The 24,264-nt window shown below is 30.6% G+C and overlaps 1 protein-coding gene across 1 annotated transcript in view; it reads right to left on the bottom strand.

The window, feature by feature from the left end:
- Positions 1 to 18,605, bottom strand: part of LOC136978873 (nucleolar protein 11) — a 38,557-nt gene extending 19,952 nt beyond the window's left edge. The window contains exons 1-8 of the mRNA XM_067274696.1: positions 18,287 to 18,605; positions 14,015 to 14,128; positions 12,081 to 12,137; positions 8,672 to 8,881; positions 5,926 to 6,076; positions 5,643 to 5,801; positions 4,833 to 4,915; positions 924 to 1,145 (exon numbers count right to left, since the gene is read on the bottom strand). Of these exons, the coding sequence (XP_067130797.1) occupies positions 924 to 1,145; positions 4,833 to 4,915; positions 5,643 to 5,801; positions 5,926 to 6,076; positions 8,672 to 8,881; positions 12,081 to 12,137; positions 14,015 to 14,128; positions 18,287 to 18,421 (1,131 nt within the window). The 5' untranslated portion in view covers positions 18,422 to 18,605. The remainder of the gene's footprint in view (positions 1 to 923; positions 1,146 to 4,832; positions 4,916 to 5,642; positions 5,802 to 5,925; positions 6,077 to 8,671; positions 8,882 to 12,080; positions 12,138 to 14,014; positions 14,129 to 18,286) is intronic.
- Positions 18,606 to 24,264: the final 5,659 nt, after the last annotated feature.

Raw genomic sequence — 24,264 nt, 5'->3', positions numbered from 1 at the left:
GTGTCAAAACTTGGAAAATGGATATCCCATTAGTTGATACCTAAGTAGTGGCAGTAGCATATGGATCTTTACAGTTCTCTATTGATCTGTCACAGAAGAGAGCAATTTTTGGACAGAATGGTGACAGAAGACAAAACATGGATCTTATCATCTGACGGAAATTCAGAAAAATTCATTAAACTACAATGTTAAACACAGATGCCAGTGGGTGCCTAAAGGTGGTATGGTGGGCACAGTGGAAAAACAAGAACTCCACCAACAGAAAGTGATAATGTGTGTTTGGTGGGATATGCATTTTGAATTGTTGCCACCAAACTACACAATCACAGCAGATATCTACTGTCAGCAGTTGGAATGGCTACAGGCTGCACTGCTGGAGAAACATCCTGCACCAGTCAATCATAAAGGTGTGCTGATACATGAAGATAATGTCCACCCACACATGGAAAGGATAAGTGATGCATGATATTACAGAAATTTCAATGGGAGAAAATACCCCATCCTCCTCCCTATTCACCAATCTTGCACCAATGGATTTCCATTTGTTTTGCAGTCCCAAAAACCATCTTGAAGGAAAAGTATTGTGAAATGCAGGAGATGTGCAGTGAATAGTGTCTGAGATTTTTACATCAAAATCCAAAACTTTCTACCAGACAGGATTCAAAAACTAGTTGACAGATGGCAGAGGGTTATGGTATCAGATGGTGAATATTATAATGACTGAGGATTGTGTTCTGGGTGTATTTGCATTCTTTCTTTCATAGTGATAAAAAATGACATTACTTATAGGATGACTTGATATTTACACACTGACTCTGTTATGCATATTTGAAGAAATAAATTTAAATAAATATATCCATATAAATATTTAAAGTAACACAAAAGGCAAGTTATAATAGAATTATTATTAAAAACAGACTTACTTCCTCTTCGTTGGCATTCCAATTAACAATAATTTTCTCATCATTCTTATTAGTAACAGTTTTATCATCATTCCAATTAACCACAGTCTTATCTTTATTCCTTTTCATTGAAGGAGATAATATCGCAAGAAGAGAAGTTAATACATTTGACTTAATATCGCATTCCATAGAATATAAATTTTTTCCGTCAAAAATAAATAAATTGTTATGTAAGCAAGCCATCTGCAAAATATAGATTACAGGTATCATTAGTATTATGGATATAAAATTATAATCTTAAATTTATAAATTACGTGCTAAATAGTTAAATGTTTGCTAATTATATTTTGTATAAATTTTGTAGAAACCAACTTTAAATTATACTGGAAATTAGAATTAATATGAAAAAACATTTTGTTAAATATTTGTGCTGGATGATTAAAGGTGCTATTTTTTCATGTATAAATTTTGTTTCTAGAACATTTTTATTCTGTTTATTCTCTTAAATATGAATGTTTATCCTTGAAAATACTCTCCAGCTAGACTTATACATTATATGAGTGGTAGAGTATAGATCATATGTCATAATTTAGTTGAAACTCTGATTCTGATTGGTTGTGTGTTTGTATAATACTAGGTAACATTTTACAATTAATGTTAACTCACTTAAAATTAAAATTTAATGAAATTATTAAAAAATTAAAAGAAATTTAAATATGATTATCTTTTGTGCAAAACAGTGCTAAAACAATTTCTATAGTTATGTTGCAAAAGAAAATAAAATTGCAATTAAGTAAAAAAAAATTGTAATTAAGGGTTCAAAAATGCAAGCAAAATTAAATAAATTAAAGCAAAAATTAATTAAAACTAAAAATAATAAAATAATTAAAACTCTGGCCTTTACACTGAAACCAAAACCAAAATTAAAAATAAAATAAAAACTAATTAAAATCAAATCAATTGAAAATTAAAACGTTTTTAAAAGCCATTTAAAACTTGTTTTGAAGTTTTCAAATTGTAAATCAAATTAATTTTTAAATTTATGTTATTTGTGTGTGGTGGTGACAGAACATTTTGCTTTTAATATATATATGGATAAATATTATTAAAAAATATACAAATTTAGTTTTGGTTTTTATATGTGTATTTTGTATATAACCAAAAGTTATTATTCAGAAATCAAACTTAAAGAATAGTTGCTATGGGAGAAAATGAATAGCCGTCTCTTCAACATTAAGTCTTTTCGTGTCTCCTATCGCTATGCAAAGATCTTCCTTTCCTTTGTTAATTAACCCTTTCCATGAATTCATGCAGAGTCAATTTTTGAGGAACAAACTGTAGATCCCACAGGCGACCCAGTGTGGCCTACTTACACACCACTTCTTTGTAAAGTGTTGGTTTCAGACTAGGTGTATAAGCTTAAATTCGCTGTTTTTTAGTCAGAAAAAACAACGTTTTTTTCATAGCAAGCAAAAACAAATTTATTCAAAGTACTTTCCCTCATTAGAGACACATTTTTTCCATTTCTTGGGCAATGTGTGGATACCATGCCAAAAAAATTCCTTTTCTTTCAAGGCAAACCACTCATCAAGCCATTTCCGGGCGTTTTCATAAGAATCGAAGTGCCACTCAGCGAGCGCATGGCCCATTGATGAAAACAAGTGATAGTCAGAAGGAGCCAGGTCTGGTGAATAAGCGGGATGGGGTAGCACCACCCAGTTGAGTGTCTCCAAGTAGTTTCAAGCCAATGTTGACGAGTGCGATGGTGCATTGTCGTGGAGGAAAATCAACTTGTCGTGTCTTTGCTAATAATCTGGCCTTTTTTCACGCAGAGCATGGTGCAATTTGATCAGTTGTTGGTAGTAGCAGTGGGCATTGACAGTTTCACCAGGTTTCAACAGCTCATAGTAGACGATACCCTGCTGATCCCACCAAATGTACAGCATTGTCTTCCATCCGAAGCGATTTGGTCTTGGGGAAGATGTTGATGGTTTGCCTGGATCAACCCATGATTTCATGCATTTAGGATTCTCAAAATATATCCATTTTTTGTCGCCAGTTAAAATCCGATGAAGAAACGACTTTCTTTTTTGTCTGGCGAGTAAGATTTCGCATGTGTTTTGGTGTCACTCCATCTGCCTATCGTTCAATTCATGCGACATCCATTTTCCGATCTTTTAAATCTTTCCCATGGCACGTAGACGCATGGAAATGGCTGGTTGAGTAACACCCAGTTGCTTGGCAAGCATTTTTTGCAATTGGGTATCATCCTCGTCCAAAAGAGCCTGCAATTGATGGTCTTCAACCTTCCTGGGCCAATTTTCACGCTTCTTGTCTCTCAAGTCAAAATTGCCGTCTTTGAACTGACGAAACCAATCCCTGCATGTGGTTTCTGATAAAGCACTGTCGCCATAGACCTCCACAAGCATTCAATGTGCTTCAGCAGCCAATTTCTTAAAATTGAAGCAGAAAAGCAGAGCTTCCCGCATATGCTCTTTTTCTGGCATAAAACTAGGCATGATTACCAAAGGAAAAATGTATGATATTGTATGAAATTGCTGATGATGTGCACTGATTAATGTTGACAGATGTCAAAATCATTGAAAAAAAAGTATGGCATCTCCACGGTAGCTTAATGCGCTTACTAACGCTATCTATTAGCAAACAGCGGAAATAAGCTTAAATAACTTATACACCTGGTATATAAATTAAATGCTTCATAAAGTGATGTATTTCCATACTTATGTTAGCTGATGAAATATATAAAACTGTGATCAGAATTTGTTTATTAAGAGTGTAATTTCTAAATTGGTATTTAAACTGTTTAAACTGATAAGAACAATTGAGTCTCTCACATTATTTATAAAATTTGATAACTGTATTTAATGCCAGTAAATCAGATCTTTCAGTATAGTTACATCCTTTTATTATAATGATAACATAATTAAATCTTAAAAGAATTGTTGAAGATAAATCATCTGAGTTGTAAGCAGCAGATTTCTATATGACTAAAACTTAAACAAAACAATGATATTCTATATATTATCATTATTTTTCTCAATTTATAAAAAACAAAGATTTAATTCTGAACTAGCTTTCACTGTTTGTGAGAGTTTGAAAGAAAAATTTAATTTCCTCTGTCCTGTTTTAGTAGAAAACGCCTTTTTAAAATTTCACAAAGTCAATATTTAATATTAAAAAAAAAAATTACAATTAAAACATTGATGCAGTATCCTTCTGAACTGCATCATTCTCTTATAGCACCAATGAATAGTTGTGCATGGATGGAAAACCTTTTTACTATCTAAATTATTACACACATGATTAAATCAAATTATGACCATACAAATATTTTGGGTCAGAACACAATAATCCTTTTTAATAGTCCAACCGAAGACAGATGGTAACAACTTAAAACTGACAAAATGACATTAAAAAATACATACAATACAATTGACGCCGACCTTTTCTTAGAGGATCCAACGCCAAGAACACAGCATTAAAATTTTTCACAATATCACTCAGGTATTGTATGTATTTTTTAATGTCATTTTGTAGGTTTTAAGTTGTTACCATCTGTCTCTGGTTGGACTATTAAAAAGGATTATTGTGTTCTGACCCAAAATATTTGTATGGTCATAATTTGATTTAATCAACAATTTTATCCTTGGAACTTTATTAATTAACATAAATATTACACATATGATTTTATACATTCCAATCAATATTATCATATTTAAATCCTTAATCTTGTTTATTTTTCATATCGCTATATATATATTTTTTTCTGAGATACTTCAATTTAGCACTGTACTTAATGGCAATTTTAGATGCAAACAAACGGTGACACTAAATTGAGATTTGACTGTAGTAAAGTATAATTTTGATATGATTTAATAAATTATATTAGTAAATGTATCTAAAAATCACCTGAATGTCTTCTTTTAAAATGTGTACAACTTTCTTTTCTTTTGCAATTGAAAATTTAAAATCCCATATTTCAACAAAAGGATCTGAAATAAATTATACAGCATGATTAAAAAGTTGTTGTTGTTATTATTATTATTATTATATTATTATTTATGAAAAAGATTCTTATGTTAAGTAAACTTCAAACTAATCCAACACAATAAAAAATAAATTGACATCTTAATTAAAAGTTTAGAAATTCTATACTTTGTTACTATTAGAAACTTTTAAATTTTATACATTGAAATTTGAATATTCAATAATATTAGAAATCCATGAAATTTCATAGATTTATAATTATACAAATTATACAAGAACTATTATTTATTTAATTTTACAACAATTATTTCTCCAGCACTGAATACTAATACAATCTAAAATCACAGTTCCTATCTTACTTATACTAAAAATTCTGTTAATGGGCATTTAAAACAAGTAGACACTTTACAGAATTAACAACATTAACATAAATGTACTTCTCTTTCCTAAAATTCATTATTTAAATAAACGAACAGAATATTTTTTATGTATGATAGACAACAGTTACTGTATCAGTAACACACAATTTTTTTTAGTGTAAATATTATTTATTATATGAAAAATGGCACAAATTCTTTAGTAAATATGTACCAAAATATCATTTTTATTGAAAAATTTGTTATAAATTTTAAATATCATTCTATAAATCTCTGCAAAACAAAATGACTTCATAATTCAAATAAATAAGAACAACATTCACAGAAAATATAAAAAATATATATATCTAAATACCTTCAAATTCTTGTGTCTTTGATGTAGAAAGTAAAGCAATATGATTTGTATTCAACGGACACAAAATAATTGATAAATTCTCTTCAACCAGGTTAAAACTATGCAACTTTTTAGAATCATTACTTCCATATTCATAAGTGTGTAATTCTCCATCAGACCCTATTATTAAAAGGTATAAAAAAAGCATTGTTATGATGATATATATATATATATATATCTTTTTATAAATTTAACATCTACAAAAATGACAGTATACAATAATAAGTCATAATATAATACATACACAATAATAAAAACCTTAATTGTTTTTTATCTTGATGTAAACACCAAGTAAGTGGCTGAAAATTTTCCTTCTTCAGTATCACAGACTGTTGTATTAAAGTGGCATTTTTAGTCTTTGGCATCACCATCCAATGAAGTGTTCTTGTGGTACACTTTGAAATAAAAAAGGGACGAATAAATGACTATATAAATAATATTAACAATATTTAAAATAACATAACAGCATATTCAAACATATCATTTCATATAATTCATAATTTTTAAATTAGCACAGTGGGTGATCTAACAAACATAATCCATTCCAAGACTCTGTTTGCTATCCGAACTGTTCGTTAACCGATTATCGATTTAACATAGATTTTTATAGGAATTTGATTAATTCATTCTGGAGACTCCAAAAAATAAAAAATGTATACTTTCTTACTATGTTTATTTATATGTAATAGTGAAAGAAAATATATACACAGTTGTGCATTTTTATTAGTCATGTTTTTTCCGTTTGTGGGAGTTAAAGAATCTGTCCAATGTCAATTGCTTTTCTCTCTTCTTCAGGATTTTTCGGAAGTAATTAATAGCATTGTAATTGTACAGATCCCCAAGCCTATTAACCTCATTCTGGTTTGGATGCCATTTGAATGACCATTGTTCTGATATCCTCCCACTTCTTCAAAAGATCTTCAATAGCAGATGTCAGCATTGGTCCTAATTCATCTTCCTCTTTTTCAAAAGGAAACACATCTCTCTGAAGTTTCTTGGTGTTTTTTATTTAAGAGTTCTTGGCATTCTTCTGTTGTCACATCAGTTTCAGGTTCCATTATGAGCTCTTCAATGCTCTTTATTTCTCAGATGTGATTTTCATTATTCCTTTAGCTGCTTGAGACTCCTTTCTTTCATAGCTAAAATTGTGTTTACTGTAGACTTGTTCAAGCTATACTGCCTAGCAATATCGGACATCTTGTGCCCACTCTCTACCTTGGCTATTATCTCTTGCTTGGTTTCTACAGTGAGCATAGTTTTTACTGCTCCACTCTTTTTAGGCTCCATAATATTATCAGTTTCTTTTTTAAATAAAAAGTTTAGAAAAGCACTTACAAAAATTCAGAGGACAGAAATCAACTAGCACACAAAAAATTATTTAAATGCAAGGCCCAGATGAAATTTGACATTTGGTATTAAAATGCTAATGAATATCTGATCAGACGGTTAAACTCTTGTCTTTCGTAAATGAAAACCAACACAAAACTTAACAAGTACCCACCCAACAGTCTCATGAAGATTATAAAAAATTATTTGTCAGAAAGGTAAACAAAAAGCTGGAATTACAAGAAAGAGTTTCAAAATTTAGAGAAATACTATCCAATCGGTATCGAGTTGAGCATCGATGTCGACGTCATCAGAGCTCCGAAAGGTTTTGAATTGTCAACTGGAGACAAGAAAAGACCAATTGGTATTCACTATTTTATGTCGCTTCTTTTCTGTTTGTTCTGTGAAGTGTTCTTTATCCAAACATAAAAACTTTTGTGAAAGTGTTCGTTGTCTGAACTGTTTGTTAACTGATCACCCACTGTATATAAATAAGCTAAATTTGATTTGTTACTGAACATTTAAAAAATAAAAAAAAATAATTATAATCAACTGAAAATGAATTTTTAATGTATCACTTTTAAAATGCAAGTAATTGATTTTGATTTAAATAGCTACATTAAAACAATGTTATTTACACATCTCTATAGAAAGAAATCAATTGGCATATCAGATGAGCACCTGATATTATGCCACTTGATTTCTTCCTACTGGGATCAGAGGCCACAAAATTAGTCCACTACAATCAACCAAACATATAGGAAAATGTATGTCAAGAAATTTAGACAATAAGAATCCAAAGTGGCAGTGTACCATCTTGCTGGAAAACCATATTTGGCTGACAATCCTTCAACTGGGGTAACAAATACTCCTGTAACATTGTCTAGATAGGTACCCATATCACAGTTTTTCTACAAAGAGAAAGAGCCCCAAAACTTACAAACATGACAAAGAATTTATATTTGAATTGTCACTTTCAATTTCTCAAATAATGTGAGAGTTTTCTGATCTCCATATTCTATATCAGAACAATTTACCCTCGTTGATATGTAAAATATTGCTTTTTCATTTAATCTCCATCTTTAAAAGAATTTTCATCAGCTTAGACTTTTGAAAAAATTGGACTCTTGGGCAAATTGGGAACAGCAAGTTTGTTTGGCTATAAAATCTGCACAATCTGCAGTTTGTAAGCACAAAGACAAAGAGGTATTTATGAATAACTCTCCAAATAGTGATATGTGGTATATTTTACTGAAAAAATACTCTTCCTGTTCTTTTTTGGTGTAGAATACTAAAATACTATTAATATCTTAAGATTGCTTTAATCAATGTCAGATAGCATTATCTTAAAGTGGATCTTTTCCATACTGAGTTCTGTAATGGTGCATTGTGGTAATGAATTTTCTTTTGAAAGACCAAACTACACACACTACTTTCTCTTGAATAGTCTCCATTTTGAAGTTTGATGTCATATTATCTCTAAGTGTTACCAAATAAAACTTTTTCAGTTACACTTTCATATTCTGTAAGCAGTTTTATGTTTTTGTTTCTGTTTGAAAAGTTACTACAGAACATGGAAAACTGAACAATAATCTAGAATCACTCTGTACTTTAAATCTTTAATTTGAGAACTTTAAACAGAAAAATAAATTTTTAGTACTTACATCTTTATTTATAGAGAGCAACACAATGTAAACTTTTGCTTTTTCAGAAATGCCATCAACCCAATAAATGTCATCATCTTGAATATAATTAACTTTATCATCTTTCTTACTACATATCGCATGTTGAAGAAATTGGCATTCACCTTTGTTGAATATAACTATAGGTTCTGTATCATCTAACTCAATTAGGCTATAAATTATTTCTTTAAACTGTATTGGAAAAAAGTGTGTTACAAATTAAACATTTATATTAAAATTAAACATTATTTTTCAAAGTAAACAATGAAAGAAATATATAGTTTTGTTTTATAGTATAAAGATTAAATTTTATGTATATTTTTAAACAGAATCAACAGTTGTTAACAATAGCAAGGTTGAAGCTGAAGTTTTAAATGCAAAAACGTGACAGTTGGATGTTCCTGTAAGCCTAGAAGTTTGACAATGTTGTTTGGAAAGTCAGTGGAATCATGCTCAACATTCTAAATGCTATTGTCAAACTTCTAGGCTTACAGGAAAGCGGCGCTGGACATTCGACATACATGTTTTCGCGTTGAAAACTTCTGCCTCAACCTCGCTAATAGTCCACCATTACTCAAAGGCAAGGATTTACTGGTATAGAGTGATCTAAGTCTTGGTTTAGACTAGATACTGTTCCTGAAATCAGTCCTATAAATTACTTTTTAAACTGTATAGAGTTAGTATTAAATCCAGTTGAGACAAATTTAGCTAACAGTTGAACTTAGTGAATAAAATTTGGTATCATTATAAAAAGTTGTCTTTATTTCATATTTAAAAAAGTTATATTATTATATTAAATGCTTTTAGAAATAATGCATTGCAATTTCAGAAATTTAATACAAACAAAATAAAACATTTAATATAAATCAAATATTTTTAAACTTGTAACAGCAAAAAATCCAACAATACTAATTTAAATTAGAAATACCATATTTACTCGCATATAAGATGAGGTTTTTATTCATTTTTCACTACTTCAAAAACCTAGGTCATCCTATTCATGCAAGTGAAGGATTCTTTGCGTTTTTGCAATCATTTCTGTGAACCTGTATTTGCATTTTTTACCAGATGCTCACCCTTTTGTGTTTAAAAACAAAAGTATTGTATCTGAGTTGTTTGAATCGTTCTTGTGTACTGTCAGGAGTAAAAATGAATAGCAATAGAAAAAGCAAAGCTTTTGAATTGAATTCCAAACTGAAATTCCAAAATCACACAAAAGCCCAATATAAGTTTTAATCCATTCCCACAGATGATCATTCAGAAATCAGAATTTGGAAAAACTCCTAAGTGTAATCGACTGTTAAGAATTGGCAAAAAAAAAGGCTCCCGATTGTCCAGCTTTTACACATGAACAAATTATGTTGTCGATTTTACAAGTTATATTTAAACTTTAAAACCTTAAAGTTTAAATATAACTTTTGTGGGACAATGTGTGCATTTATGTGCATTTGATATTTTATTTGCGATTAAATGAAATAAAATTAGAATTGTATTAATATATCCAATTTTCTTTATTTTGATCTTTAAAGTCACACCTTGTCCTATATGTGAGATCGTCTTCTACATGAGTAAATACAGTATATTGGATTATTGAGTGTTTAACTGGAAAAACTTGATAGCTATCAGTTAAATTCAAAATGCTCTTCTTCTGGTTACCTTATTCATTTTCTGGTTCCAAAGAACATTAGCAGGTTCTTTTCTGATTTATATAAATTTATGTATAAGAAACACAAAATAATAGTTTTATCCTAAAAACTAATGTATACTTTTCAAAACCAATATTTTTACCCTTTTGCACAGAAACCAAAACAAAACAAAACAAAAAACTCTTAGAGTGAGTTTCAATACTTGTTCTAAAAAGAGCTCTCCAAACTCTGATTCTATCAAATTTGTCTTTAATTTGAATTCTATTCTGCTGAAAAGCTATAGGAAACCTAAACTCTGTTCTGTGGAATGAAAATATTATTAGTAAAAAATAATTTATTATATAATACATTAGCAAAAAGTATAATATTATACAGAACAGAAACTTTGGTTATAAACAAAAAAGTTTCTAACAGCAGAGATAGATTTTTGTAAAGGCCGACAGGAAAATCAAGGAGACAGAAAATTAAAAATAAGAAAATTAGACAAATTACGAAAGTAGAACTAACATTATTAATGAAATAGAGAAAAATAATGAAATAGTATAAACATCTGAGAAAATAAAGTCAGAAAGATTACCAAAATTGTCAATGGAATGATCATCAGAGAAGGAGGACATAACAGATGAACAAGATTAGAATCGAAAAAAAACCAAAAGATAAACAAAGAAAGAAAGGACTAGCAGAAGGAGACTGAGAAGAGAGGAAAATGTAGAAAAAAAGAATTATTGAAAAATTAAGTCAAAGGTAAACCATTGGAAAAGTGAAAAAATCCAAAGAAGAAAAATCTATTCCACTCATCATTCAAATGTAGTCACTAGAATATATTAAAGAAAACAACTTTTCATGGTATACTGAAAAAAATATTTTACAAATTCAGATCATTCAATTCTGCTGAATCCTAATACTGATCCAATGTTTTTCAGTTTGGATACAAAATTGTATGTTTGAGCTTAAGCCGTAGGTCAGAGAGAAAATGTGAAAAAGAATTTTTGAAATCTTAATTACTTAACAAGGAGTATAGAGCTAGACAACATTTTAATGAGAGCATTGAGAGGTGCATTGTTTTATGAAAGATTAAATATCAATTTTAATTTATGTACTGATAAGTCAATGTTAACTTCAATAACTGATGAACTCTCCTTCTGTTTATTTTTTTATATTTTCTTAGTCAAAAAGAACATTTTCTTAAATAGTAACAAACATTAAGCATGTCTTCAAAACACTATTTCTCTAATTTGAATACATTTTTCAGTACACCAAAAGCAGACTACAGCAAATCACATAGAGAAGAATGCTAATGACAGTATCTCAATTACTAAATAACAATGATGTGACCAATTATATACTATGACCATCAACCACAGTCTTGACAGATAGCCAATCTGAGTTTTTTTTTAAACTCTTACCACCTATGGACACTAAAAAAACCTTTTTTTTTTTTTAGCAAACCCATTATGAGTTCAGTCAAGCCAACGATGGGGTGGCTACATGTGAAACAAGAGAAGGGACCAGACACATCCAGACAGATCACCCCTGAAAAGTTATGGGGTTTTTCAACCCACCCAAATTTGATCCCAAATGCCCAGAGTGGTAAGCTGGTAGCCACCTTACACAACTCAGGCAACCAACCTGAGTTAGAAAATTAAGTTTCTATAAAAGAAGCTCATTAACTGTTTTATAATTAATAGTATAAAAATATGGCTTACATGTCTTTTATATATAAATTAATAATTAAAAATACATACTTTTATTTTTGAAACATTTTCAAAGTTGTCTTCATCAAATGTCCACTTCCTTAATATCTAAAGATAAACAAAATCAACATAATTCATCATTTTATTTTTATAAATGTTTACATTAAAAAAATTAGTCTAGAATCATCTAATTTAAACTATTTATTAATAGAAGAAGTATTTCTAATCCTAAATTATTTCAAACACTAGTTTCTATTTTAGCACATAAATATCAAAACTTGAACTTACACTTGATGCCAAATTAGATAAACAACACACTAAATAAACTGTCTTTTGGTATTAAAATTCTTTAATAAACATAAATTATATGAACAAATACTTTCAACAGTATATTACCATCTTTCTCAGGCAAAAGATTTTGTCAAAGTGGATACAAAGCATAAAATTACTACAATCTTTGATTTTAAGTAATATTTTAATCTCTTTAAAATTAGGATGCATTATACAGTTGATAATGTCTTACATTCAATAAAAAACAATCTTGCCAGTTTGATTTCTTCACAAGAACACGTGACATAGGGTGCGTTCGTTAATAGCAGTCGCTCTGCATCTCCGCTACTATGGGAGTGTGCTGATGTTTGTAGGCATTTAGGAACAATGGTGAAAGAAAGAAAGATGGCAGCGCCCACACTATCAATAGTATCATGATGGAGGAATCTATAATTCTAAAATATGAGTTTTTAAAAGCAAAAGAATGGTCCCAATTGTAAAATTTAACCATAAAATGGATCCTTTGTTGAAAGAGCATTCAAAATAGCCACGAAAAAAATTAGAATGCCGGCTACCATTCGAAAAAAATTCAAAAGATATTTACATCACTGTGTACGCTAACTTGTGCTTTCACAACTTCTAAATTTTCATTCATAAAACCATATAATAGACCACAAAACAAAACTATCTGAGCCATGGAGGACGCCACGTTGCTTTCCACCATAAACTACTGCTACAAGTGGCTGCTTTTGCCGCTCAACAGCGCGCACTCTGACCGGAATTCAGGAACACGTTCCGCAGGAATTTTTAAACGGATATCGCTCGCACAGAGTTACGTGGAGAAATAAAAGAACACACCCACAGTTGTCGTTGCTTATACACAAACAAATTTTTTATCACATCCATTTGTACTGCTGTTATTTCAGTTATATGTATTGTAATAACACAAATGTCAAATTCGACTAAAATTTTGCACTTTGCCAATTAAAATATCTTTAAAAAAGTATGATGCAACATTTAAACAGAAAAATGCAACATGTATTCAACAGAATACAGAAGTAATACTGGGAAGAATAAATATAATGTGTTCATGTAAGGAAAGAAACTTGAAATTGGTTAAAAGAGTCAGAATATTTAATGGGATTAAAAATCCCAAAAAGCACTTAATGTCAATAAATATCCCGACTCTTTTAATTGATTTTGAGTTTCGTTCCTACATTTAAATCCATGGAGTCGTCTTTTCCAAACTGAATTTTTAATATACTGTGTTCTTTATTTTAACATTTCAATAAAATCTATAGGTAAATTTACAATTTATTCTATTGTAGATTAATTAATTTAAAAAAATTTGTACACTGTCTACATTAAACTTGAGAGTGCTTCTACAAGATTGCACCTAATGCCTCCCTCTAGTGCCAAATTCATTTGTAATTTATAATTAATATCTCCAAAATTATAGCCCAATTATTTACGGCAGTTGTAGGACTCTATTTGCTATGCATCAAGTTTCAGTTGGTGTTTATATATGAGTACTTCTAACAATTAGTGAACCTTAGAATCAAAGAAATATAGTAGTTTATGAAAAATCTAGCAGTTTATGAATCAATTAACACTGTTAAAAGTCTTGATTTTACAATAACAAATTTCATAATTTTCTTTTTTGTTGTTTATATATATAACATATAGTATTTAAAATAATTTCTGTTTTTACTTACAGTTCCATTCTGAACAACACAATATTCATTTTCCACAGGATTAAAAACAGTTGGACAAGTGAACTGAAAAGACTGTTTTGATGACCAACTTTTTATTTGTTTTTTATCAGATATCTGCAAAAGACATTAATAAACAATATAATTTATAGTTTAAGAAACTCTAATAAACTTAAATAAAATCATAAATTATCATTAGCTCTTTAATTTATTGTGATAATAATTGTATTTATCTGTATGCTGTATATATATATATATATACTTATACTATATACTATAATATAAATAATATATATACTATATACATATTATTTACAAGTAATTGTAAGAACTTTTCCATTTATTAAATCAATATTGATTAATAAACAAAAATTAGCATGATTATTAAAATTGAAATTTTGGAAATAGATTTAGAGTATACATATTTATGAGATTGTATTTATTCAGCATATAACTTCCTAAAATTACTTCAAAAATATAATACAGATTAAATATAAAAAAAGAAACTCAAAAGCAATTAAAAGAGTAAAGATATTTATTCAGATTGAGTGCATTTCAGGATTCTTAATCCCATCTTTAGATCAATAACATTCAATATTCTGACAGAAGACGACGGGAGTGAGATGATGACGAAGACGGAATTCAGAATCTCAAATCTCAATAAGTATCTTGAACACCTTTAACAACTTTTAAGTTCTTGCAATTATACCCATGGAAGTCTTTTCCAGTTTTGAGTTACATTACAGATGAAATAATTGAGATCCAAACTGGAATAGGAATAATACAAGATTATACATTTTACTTACTTTTCCAGCAGTTTGAAATGTTTTTCCTCATGTTTAAGGCTTTCTAGAAAAGTCTTCTTTGGGATTTCATCTATTTAAGGTAACAAAATTTAAAAATTAAAACATAGATGTTCTAGATAGACGAAATCCTAAAGAAGACTTCTAAGAAAGCTAAAAACATTTGGAAAAACCATTCTGAACTGCTGGAAAAGCAAGTAAGGTGTATATTCTATCTGTATCACAAATTAATTATAAATAAAAATTTTATTAAAAGTGATACTGAACACATACAGAACAGCTCAAAACCAAGTTAAATAAGACCAGTAACTGAAATGATTATTTATATTTTTTTCTATCAGTGTTTCTTAACAGAGACAACATCACCTCTTGGGACAAAAATAGGTTTCTTAGGTGTGAAAAATTAGTTCTAAGATGGAGAGAAATAGTTTTAGAGTGAATAATATCAAAATACAGTCATATATATAAGTAATGCTATTAGATAGAAGGTAATGGAAATACATATAATAAATTTTAAGTAAATAAATAGTTAATTTTAAATAGGGTAGATGTACCAGTTTTGGCCAGTGTACCATAGTTATTTTTATAAAATTTGATTAGAAGACAATTAGTAAAAATATTACTAAAACAATTCCTTTATGGAATAGTTTCTAAGGAAAGGTTAAGAGACACTTGTCTATGGTAATCTTAATCAGAATAATGTTTTAATCACATTGAAATAAAAATGTTCTGTAATTCTTTTCTTTTTTTTTTTTTTTTTTGTACTCAATAAAAGTGTCTTGTCCAGATTATTTTGGGTAATTAATGCTATACTGCATTTAAAAAAGTAAAAATAATATTTAACTCTTAATATGCATTTTGGAATCACTTTAACTGAATAACACTTATATGCTTGTAATTTTTCTATAATTATTTTTATTAAAAAGAAATTTTATACTTTTTCTTTTTCATGATGAATTATTTAAAGTACCAAAGAAGTAGGAAGGGAACAATTAATAAAAAAGTTACCTTTTACATCCTTTTGAAATGTCGAACAGGATCTATAGCTGAACATGACCTTTTACTTGAATAGCCTCAATATTATCATTATTAATGTTCAAGTGAAGTTCCTGTTTGGCATTTGAAAAGGATGTCAAAGACAACTTTTTTTTTTGTTAACCTTTAATGTTTTTAATAGTGTTCATTCTAAAGTTTTGGTTTGCTCAACAACAAAACTTCTTTAAATCAAATAAATTAACAATAACAATAATAATAATAAAATAATCTAAATATTTAAAAAAGTAAGAAATTAGTTTTGAAATTCAAATATAGATTAAAATAATTTCATAAACATTTCTGAATTTCTACCGATCTTATTTTCAGACATAAAATAATATATATATTCTAAAATTATTAATATGTTAATTCATAAATACATTAACACAAACAGCCACTTTTGTTCATAGATAAAAATTATAATATGGGACTACCCCATTTAGTGAGGTCGATGCATTTTAGGAAATTACCACTCTAATTGAGAAATAAATTTAATAGGAAAGCCAATTACATTTTCTGATACTCTTTGTGCATTAATTTTGCTTTCTTCATTTTGATCATTACTTAGAGTTATACCAGAAATAGACCCTTCAAGAATAAGCACAAATAAACCAAATTTTGCAGCATAAAAATGTAAAAGGTAGCTTATGAGCAGCTGCACTGACTGCTGGAAACCATTTTACCAAATGTTCTTAATCTAAATTGGCAATGCGCTGCCAATAATAAGTAGTGCAGTAATACCTTGACTTACACTACCCCAACTTATGCGAACCTGGAGTTATGCAATTTTCAAATCTCAACGATTCGTCTTTTGTTTGAGCGCCACACAACTATTGATTACTCATTCCCCCCCACACTATTGTTCAGCTTACATGTTCAGATGTGTCGCGTGGAATCGACACATAGCTACAATTTATTTTGTGTTATTTATTTCTGTTTGTTATATCTATGAACTATATGTCGTCCAAACAAAGTAAAACTGATTCTTCTGCATTAAACAAGAAAAAAAGAACTTTATCTTTGGAATGTAAAGTTAACATTACTAAAGACTTTGATACAAAAATGAAAATTTGTTAATTGGCAAAGAAGTTTGATCTACCGGAATCGATGGTCAGAACAATTATAAAAGATAAAGAAAAAAATTCTTGAAGCTGTGAAAAATGCTCAATCTTTAAATTCAAGTATCACTCGTAAATGTCATGGTATTATCGCTGAGATGGAAACGATGTTATCTAAGATTTTATTAAATATTTTTTTTCTAAATTTGTTTTCTTTAGTCTCCAGCCCCAATTAAAAATAATTTGTATGTATTTATATGCAAAGTTATACTCCGACTTACGCAGTAATCACTGGGTCCCACCTATCACGTAAGTTCGGGGTATTACTGTACAGTAGGCCTATTTCTTTTCTTGTAAGTTTTTAATCGCTAACTGGATACTTATATGCAAGTGTGAATTTCTCTGTACTTTTCTTAAAGGACATGCAACAAATATCAAAATGATCTTGATCCATTTATAATTTACTTACTTTTTGACATTTTTTTCGTTAGAATTTATTTTTAAAAGTATAGTTATAAATTCTTTCATAAATCATCTGTTTTAAGATTTTAACTCTACAGAGGTTATGGTAGCAAAGTGAAGTCATGGTTTATCTGTAGATATAATAACAAAAAATCACTTTAAAATATTTATTGGTTGTCATAAGTTTAAATTAAAAACATTTATTGTATTCCTAATCTAATTCAAATGTAAGAACATTTCAGGTGTTGTATTTGACAGATATTACAATTGACTTTTCAATCAGTGTTAATATATTTTCAACAACAAATTCTTAAGAAAAATGTTTTTCCTATCATTAGAAAGTTATGGCATGTTTATACATAATGAAATAAACTATAACTGATTCACCCTCAAGGGTTAATATTACCTTAGATAGCCAAGATGGCGGCTCGTCTCTGATTCCAGCAAGGAAACAGTGGGACGCACGTTCTAACCTAACCTATTCTAATAAATTACCATAATTATTAGCAACCAAATTATTAGAATAGGTTAGGTTAGGTTAGGTTAGAACGTGCGTCCCACTGTTTCCTTGCTGGATCAGAGACGAGCCGCTATCTTGGCTACCTAAGGTAACATTAACCCAATCGAGCTTACTATTCTTGTAATTTGTTGATTTATATTTTTAACCTATATACAGCCCACTACTACACTGTGTCCAAGCTACATACTTGCCAAATAAGTAGTGATCATTACTTGGTAGAATATACTTTTAGTTACTACACCTACATATTTATATGACATGACATGACATGATAAGCGAAAAAATAAATTCAGTAAGTAAAATTTTACGTCCTGATTTAAGGCTAGATACACGTTTAATTAAGTAAAATTGAAGTAAAAGTAAGAATCTTAAAAAAATGGAAATTGAAGCTACTTACACGAACAATATAGATAAGATTTTTCCCATTTGTTACAATAACAGTATTTTTACAAGTTTTTCCTTTAACAGGCAATGTACTAAACGGATTAGAAAAATTGGCAAACAACGTGTTTAAAACTGTGGAAGTCGCCATATTTGTTTAGAGTTAACATACCGTCGAATGTTACTGTTTAAAAATTTTAAATCATTTTTTATAAATATATTACTTATTTTTTAATGTTATTTATTAAATATTTTGTAGAAATTAAGTTTGTTTACTTTGCTTTAAAAAATTATTTAAAATATTTCCACAATAAATTCATTTACGGCTATCTGGCAACTTAGATACTTCCATCAGAAAATTAGTCTTTAGCACGCTGCCAGATGTTTTATTTTTCGTAATCAAAATGTTTATAAAAAGTAGCCCAAACATTGCCAACTCAAAAAACAATTCGTTTTTGATAAATAACCAGAGATTTGATGATAAAATAAAAAAATAACACACCATTCGTACTTTTCCAGCGATAACTTTAACCACGGAATAAACGTTTTACAGGCCTGCTTCGGGCCTGTAAACTGATCCGAAAATAAGAATCGCAAGTCTCAAAATACATGCATAAACTGTAATTTATTGATATGTCAGAAACACTAATTTCATATGAAAAGTAGATTGCAACGAATTATGCAGCAAGTTATCTTGCCAAGACGGACTATAAAAATTAATTTTCCTATGTAATGTTCTTAACAGTTATTAATTTGCTACTATTTCAAAGAGTTTATCAAATTACAACTATTTAATTTGAAAGGTAAATGAAAATGTAACCCAATTCGTACATGAAAAAAAACTGATTCGCACATTACATAAGAATACAATGTATAGGTAATTGTGTGTGGAGATCCTAGTTTTTTCATTTTTCGACTCTCCGCCCTGTAGGCACTACGAGGATATATATATATATATATATATATATATATATATATATATATATATATGCCTTCATTACTGCTATCGAGCATTAAATAAATATTACCGGTATATATGTTATGGACAAAGTGATTAATCGGGCATTATTCATAATGACCAAAAAGGGCGCGCAGTGTGATAAATATTGATTCATTTATCAAATTGACCGGTCATTATGAATACTGCTACCATCTAGTCGGGCAAAGTGATAATAATACGTTGAGGAGTGATCATCCGACATACGCTAGCCAATCGGCACTCGGTTGCGTGTGTGTATCGTGTTTAGTGCCGAATTTTAAATTTGATTAAAAAAACTCCACTTATTTCATTTAGAAATATTTATTTTTTGTGAATTATTTCAAAGTACTATTAACGGATATTCTTCCGGTAAGTTAGAAGTAACTTCCATTTTTGACTCTCACTTTTTCTATCATTAACAAATACGCTGATTTTGTAAAAATTTAATTGTTTTCACCTTTTTCTGCTATTAACTCGTTTAATCGGTTGTTCCTTAATGATTCCTCCATGATCGTTAATTTTGTCAAAGAAAAAAGATTAACTACTGGTCACGTAAATTTAAAATTCGGTACTAAATGCAGTACGCATGCACAACTAAGACGTAAATTCTGATTGGCTAGCGTATGTCGGATGATCACTCCTCAACGTATTATCACTTTGCCCGACTAGGTGGTAGCAATATTCATAATGACCAGTCAATTTGATAAATTTTTGAAATTTATTACAATGCCCGATTTTGTTGGTCATTATTCATAATGACCGGGAATTATTCATAATGCCCCTATTAATCACTTTGTCCATAACATATATACTCGTACATAAATGCTCATAATGGAGCGGAGATTACCGAGTGGTAAGAGACGAAAACCAACATATCCGGGTCCAGAAGCGCCGCTAGCTGTTTGAACGCCCGTGTGCAATACCGATTTTGCCCCCACCCCTGTTTAACTACGACTACCTACGCTGGTTTGCCAGAAACGCTCTTTAGTGTTGTCTCATAAGGGTGTGAAAGAAAAAAATAAATACTTTACAAAGAAAAACTATTTATTTTTATTACTAAATTACTTTTGTTTACTTAAGTGTAAAACCATATAAATATTTATCTACAGAAATTGAACTCTTCTTGCCTTTATGTTTCCGAAATCTGCTATCAATTTTCTTGTATCTAAGCTGTCTAAGACTTCGTGTTCAATTGAAACTATAGCTAAATTACTTAGTCTTTGCTGATGCACTGTTGATCTTAGATAGTTTTTTTTTATAATTTTGAAAGCATTGATTTCATTAACCATATCAATATCGTCAATGTCTGTTTCACTATTTGAATCGTCTTTAAGCTTCAGATTTAAATCTTTACAATGTTTCATTAATTCATCATTGGAGTAATTAAATAAGTTATTTGATGACTTTGTTTTCTGATTATTAGTTATTTGATATCAATGACTTTGAATATTACGTGATCGATCGCTCGATTTGCCGCCCCCTGGACGTCCCGCCCGCGTGCGAGGCACGCCTTGCACGCCCGCTTACGGCGGGCCTGTCCGGGTCAACTATCAAATAATTTTAGATTCGACCCGCGAAGATTCGAGATTGGACAGATTAATTTTGCTTATTTCTTGATTATCAATTATATTTATGTTTAAAGGTATAAAAATAGATTGCATCTACATGCCAAGCAGCTAAGCAAACCAATGGCTTTCTTTTTTTTTAAACTCTTTCCGCCCTGTGGGCACTAAGAGGGCCTCTTTTAGTAGGCCCATTATGGGTTCGGCCAGGCCCACAATGGGGCGGCCGGGTGGTGAGGGAAGGGACCCGACATGTCCGAACGGACCACCCCCCGAAAAATTCCTGGGGATTATTCGACCCGTTCGGAGTCGATCCCGGGTCCCCCAGAGCGGTAGGTTGCCACCTTTACCGCTCGGCCATCCGGCCGTCCACCAATGGCTTAGCTGCTTGCCATCTAGAAGATCCATGCCGATTCTCACCGATCTTCAACAATAAAATCGTATAAAATTAGTATAATCTGTACAGCATTTTTTCATCTTGTACGGAGTTCGTGTTATATTTAAAAATATTTTTAAAATTTTTATTTTAATAAAAATTTTAAAATTATTCTCTTGAATAAAATTTCACCACCAGATGGCGACGAAAATCAAGTGCTGATTTTCATTGCCATCTAGCGTTTAAAGTTTCAAAAACATTTTTACCATATATGATATATTTATAGTAGGTTTACATAATCTAAATTATAACTTGATGTTATTGAATATATAAATAAATAACATAGCAATCATTTAAAATTAATTCAAATAAGCCCGTCAAAAATTGTAGTACAATACAAGAACATGACATTTTATTCATTCATAACTATTTTAATGTAGTTTTCATATCTAATTTATTACAGTCCATCTGTAATCGAGTGGAACACTATCGAGCATTGGTAGTTGGTGCTGGATTCGTGCCTAACGACGAGATGAAAGCGTGGGTTTCCCGCAGATTTCTTCACTTGCGTAACATCTGAGGGCTGATGTAGACTATAGTACATTTACTGTAACGTAACAGTGGCCCGAGACGCGTTACGTAACACACTTGGTACACCCGAGCGTAACAGAATCCTCTCCACGTTCGGTTCGGAGGCTGCTTCCTCCAATGGGGGTCTTAATCCGAAACATCAAGCCGGGATGATAAAAGCCACTGAACTACTGAAACTAGCTCGAACCCGTGACCACCAATGTGGTCATGGGTTCGAGCCAGCTTCCTATAGAAAGTCCCCCGAAATACCTTTGGTAGACCATCGATGTTTTGCTTTGCCTTATCCCGTCAAAGCAAACTGAAACATCAAGAAAATGCTCGTGTTGAGGCTTGGTTCGCGGTCGCTTGGGTGGATGGTACCCCATTCCGAGCGGACACACCGTTTCTCTTCTCTCTTCTATCTCTGGTTCGCCAGTTTTATTCTGGAAGGTTGTTACGACTCGAAGCTCGGCTCGAGACCAATAGAAGAGGTCTTAACTGGGCAAAGCACTGAACCGAATAGTAATCTGCTCTGAAAAACCTTCTACAAGGCCTTAAATAGAGGCTAGTTTTCCATATAAAGTCCTCCTTTGGAGGATTTCCTTCGTGTTGCGTTGACTTATCTTATCAAATAAACGATCTATTACAATTTTCAATTGATGTTTCCATAAACAAATCATAAACAATTTCCACGTTTTAAAATAAATTCCTTTATTTAACACTTAAAAATTAAATAAAATCAATGGTTTATGTAGAAAATAATAGAAAAACAATAATACGGCCTATTATAGAGAGATCCAAAGAACGTAAAACAGATATACTGTGAGATTAGAAATGGCTGACTTGTGAGCCACGCACGACCTTGCATTGTAAAGAAACTAATTGCATCATTAAGATTTACTACAGTTACTCTACAAGAAAAATGAAATGAGAACAATTTTATTCTTATTAGATTTAAAGAAATAGATAATAAATGATAACTTTACAATAGATTTAAAGGGAAAAAAATGCAATTTAAACTAATTATCTCTATTCTAAAGAATGGAAAAATATTCTAAGTATTAATTTAAGTAAATACAGGAAAATGGAGGGAAAATGTTTCTATTTCTTCGCGTTTTGAATTTTATTGAAGGATTTTTAATGAATATATTCATTAAATATAATTACAGAGTAAAGAAGATTAAAATTACATTGAAACATGGAGTTCACTTGTTCGGCTTGATGGCGTATTCAAGGGGCAGATTTAGTAGTGCACAGGGCGCAGTTACATCCCCTTCTAAGGGTTTTTCCCGAGTAAAGCCGGGTACCACAGCTAGTAAAAAATGAGTAGGACGACAGTGTTTTCTTTCTGCATCCTCTCTAAAGATTTCTGGATCCGTTATTTTGGCGCAACACAAGGATGATCTGCAAAGAGGGTGTTTCTGGGAGGACATCCTATAGGAAACTCGCCCATTTAGGTGTTACTAATGTGAAGAAAACTCGGAAAACACATAGCCAGCCCATTGGCGAGGTACGAGCCCACGACAATTACCAATGTTTAGTGATTTTGTCCACTCGGCTACTGGTAGACCCTGGTGAGGGAGTTCACTCGCTGTAGAATATCGTATCATATATAGAATTTATATAACGACATTCTGTGAAATTATTTTAAAAATTTAAATTTATAAATATATTATTGTACTGGAAATAAGGCTGATAAGAGAAATTTTGAAAGAGAAATCTGTGAAGTAATTTTCATAGAAATGATAAATTACGAAACTGAAAATACCGGATTTTCCGGTGTAAAATTTGGCATGTGGCACAAAGCGAATAAATTTCGTCAATAAGTTATTTATTTAACAAAGTTGGAGGAAACAAAAGTCATGTTGCGTGATTTAAACATGGTTTGTATTATGTAACAGGAATAATTCATGAGACGACATTTTATTTATTGTTTTTTAAAAATGTTTTTTTTTATTTCTACCGATAATTGCTTATATTTAGTAATTATTTTACTCAAAATACATTTATATTATCTTTCAAATGTTTATTTATACATTTTTTAAACGTTTTTACAGTTGTTAATTGTGTGGCCATCACTGATAAGTAATAATCAATGGCCTAAGAATGGATAAAACCACTGGAAATTGATAGTCTGTCGTGGGTTCGCACCTCGCCAACTGGTTGGCCACGTGGAGTTTTTTGTGTTTTTTCACGTCTATAACACCTAAATGGGGGACAGTCTCCCATAGAAAGTCCTCTCGGAAGGGATCTTCCTTTGCAATGAGGGGGCATTAGGAAGTTCATGTTTCGCGGCTTTAAGCGGGTTTGACCAACGGCCACGTGGAGTTTGTCGGGTCTCTTTAACCTAAATAGGGGCCAATTTCTCTTAGAAAATCTTCCCGCGAAGAACCACTCTTGACCTATATATTGCGTTGCCTTATCTTATGAATCCTACACTGCTCCAGAAATTTTTCATGTCGGGTCGCTTCCTCATTATCAGGTCGCTCCCATTGAGGGTCTGACCG

This window comes from Centruroides vittatus, unplaced genomic scaffold (genome assembly GCF_030686945.1).
Source record: "Centruroides vittatus isolate TY-2023 unplaced genomic scaffold, ASM3068694v2 contig_559, whole genome shotgun sequence".
In the NCBI taxonomy this organism is placed as follows: domain Eukaryota; kingdom Metazoa; phylum Arthropoda; class Arachnida; order Scorpiones; family Buthidae; genus Centruroides; species Centruroides vittatus.
The sequence above is the reverse complement of the archived record's forward strand: the minus strand, read 5'-3'. Positions and strand labels throughout refer to the sequence as shown.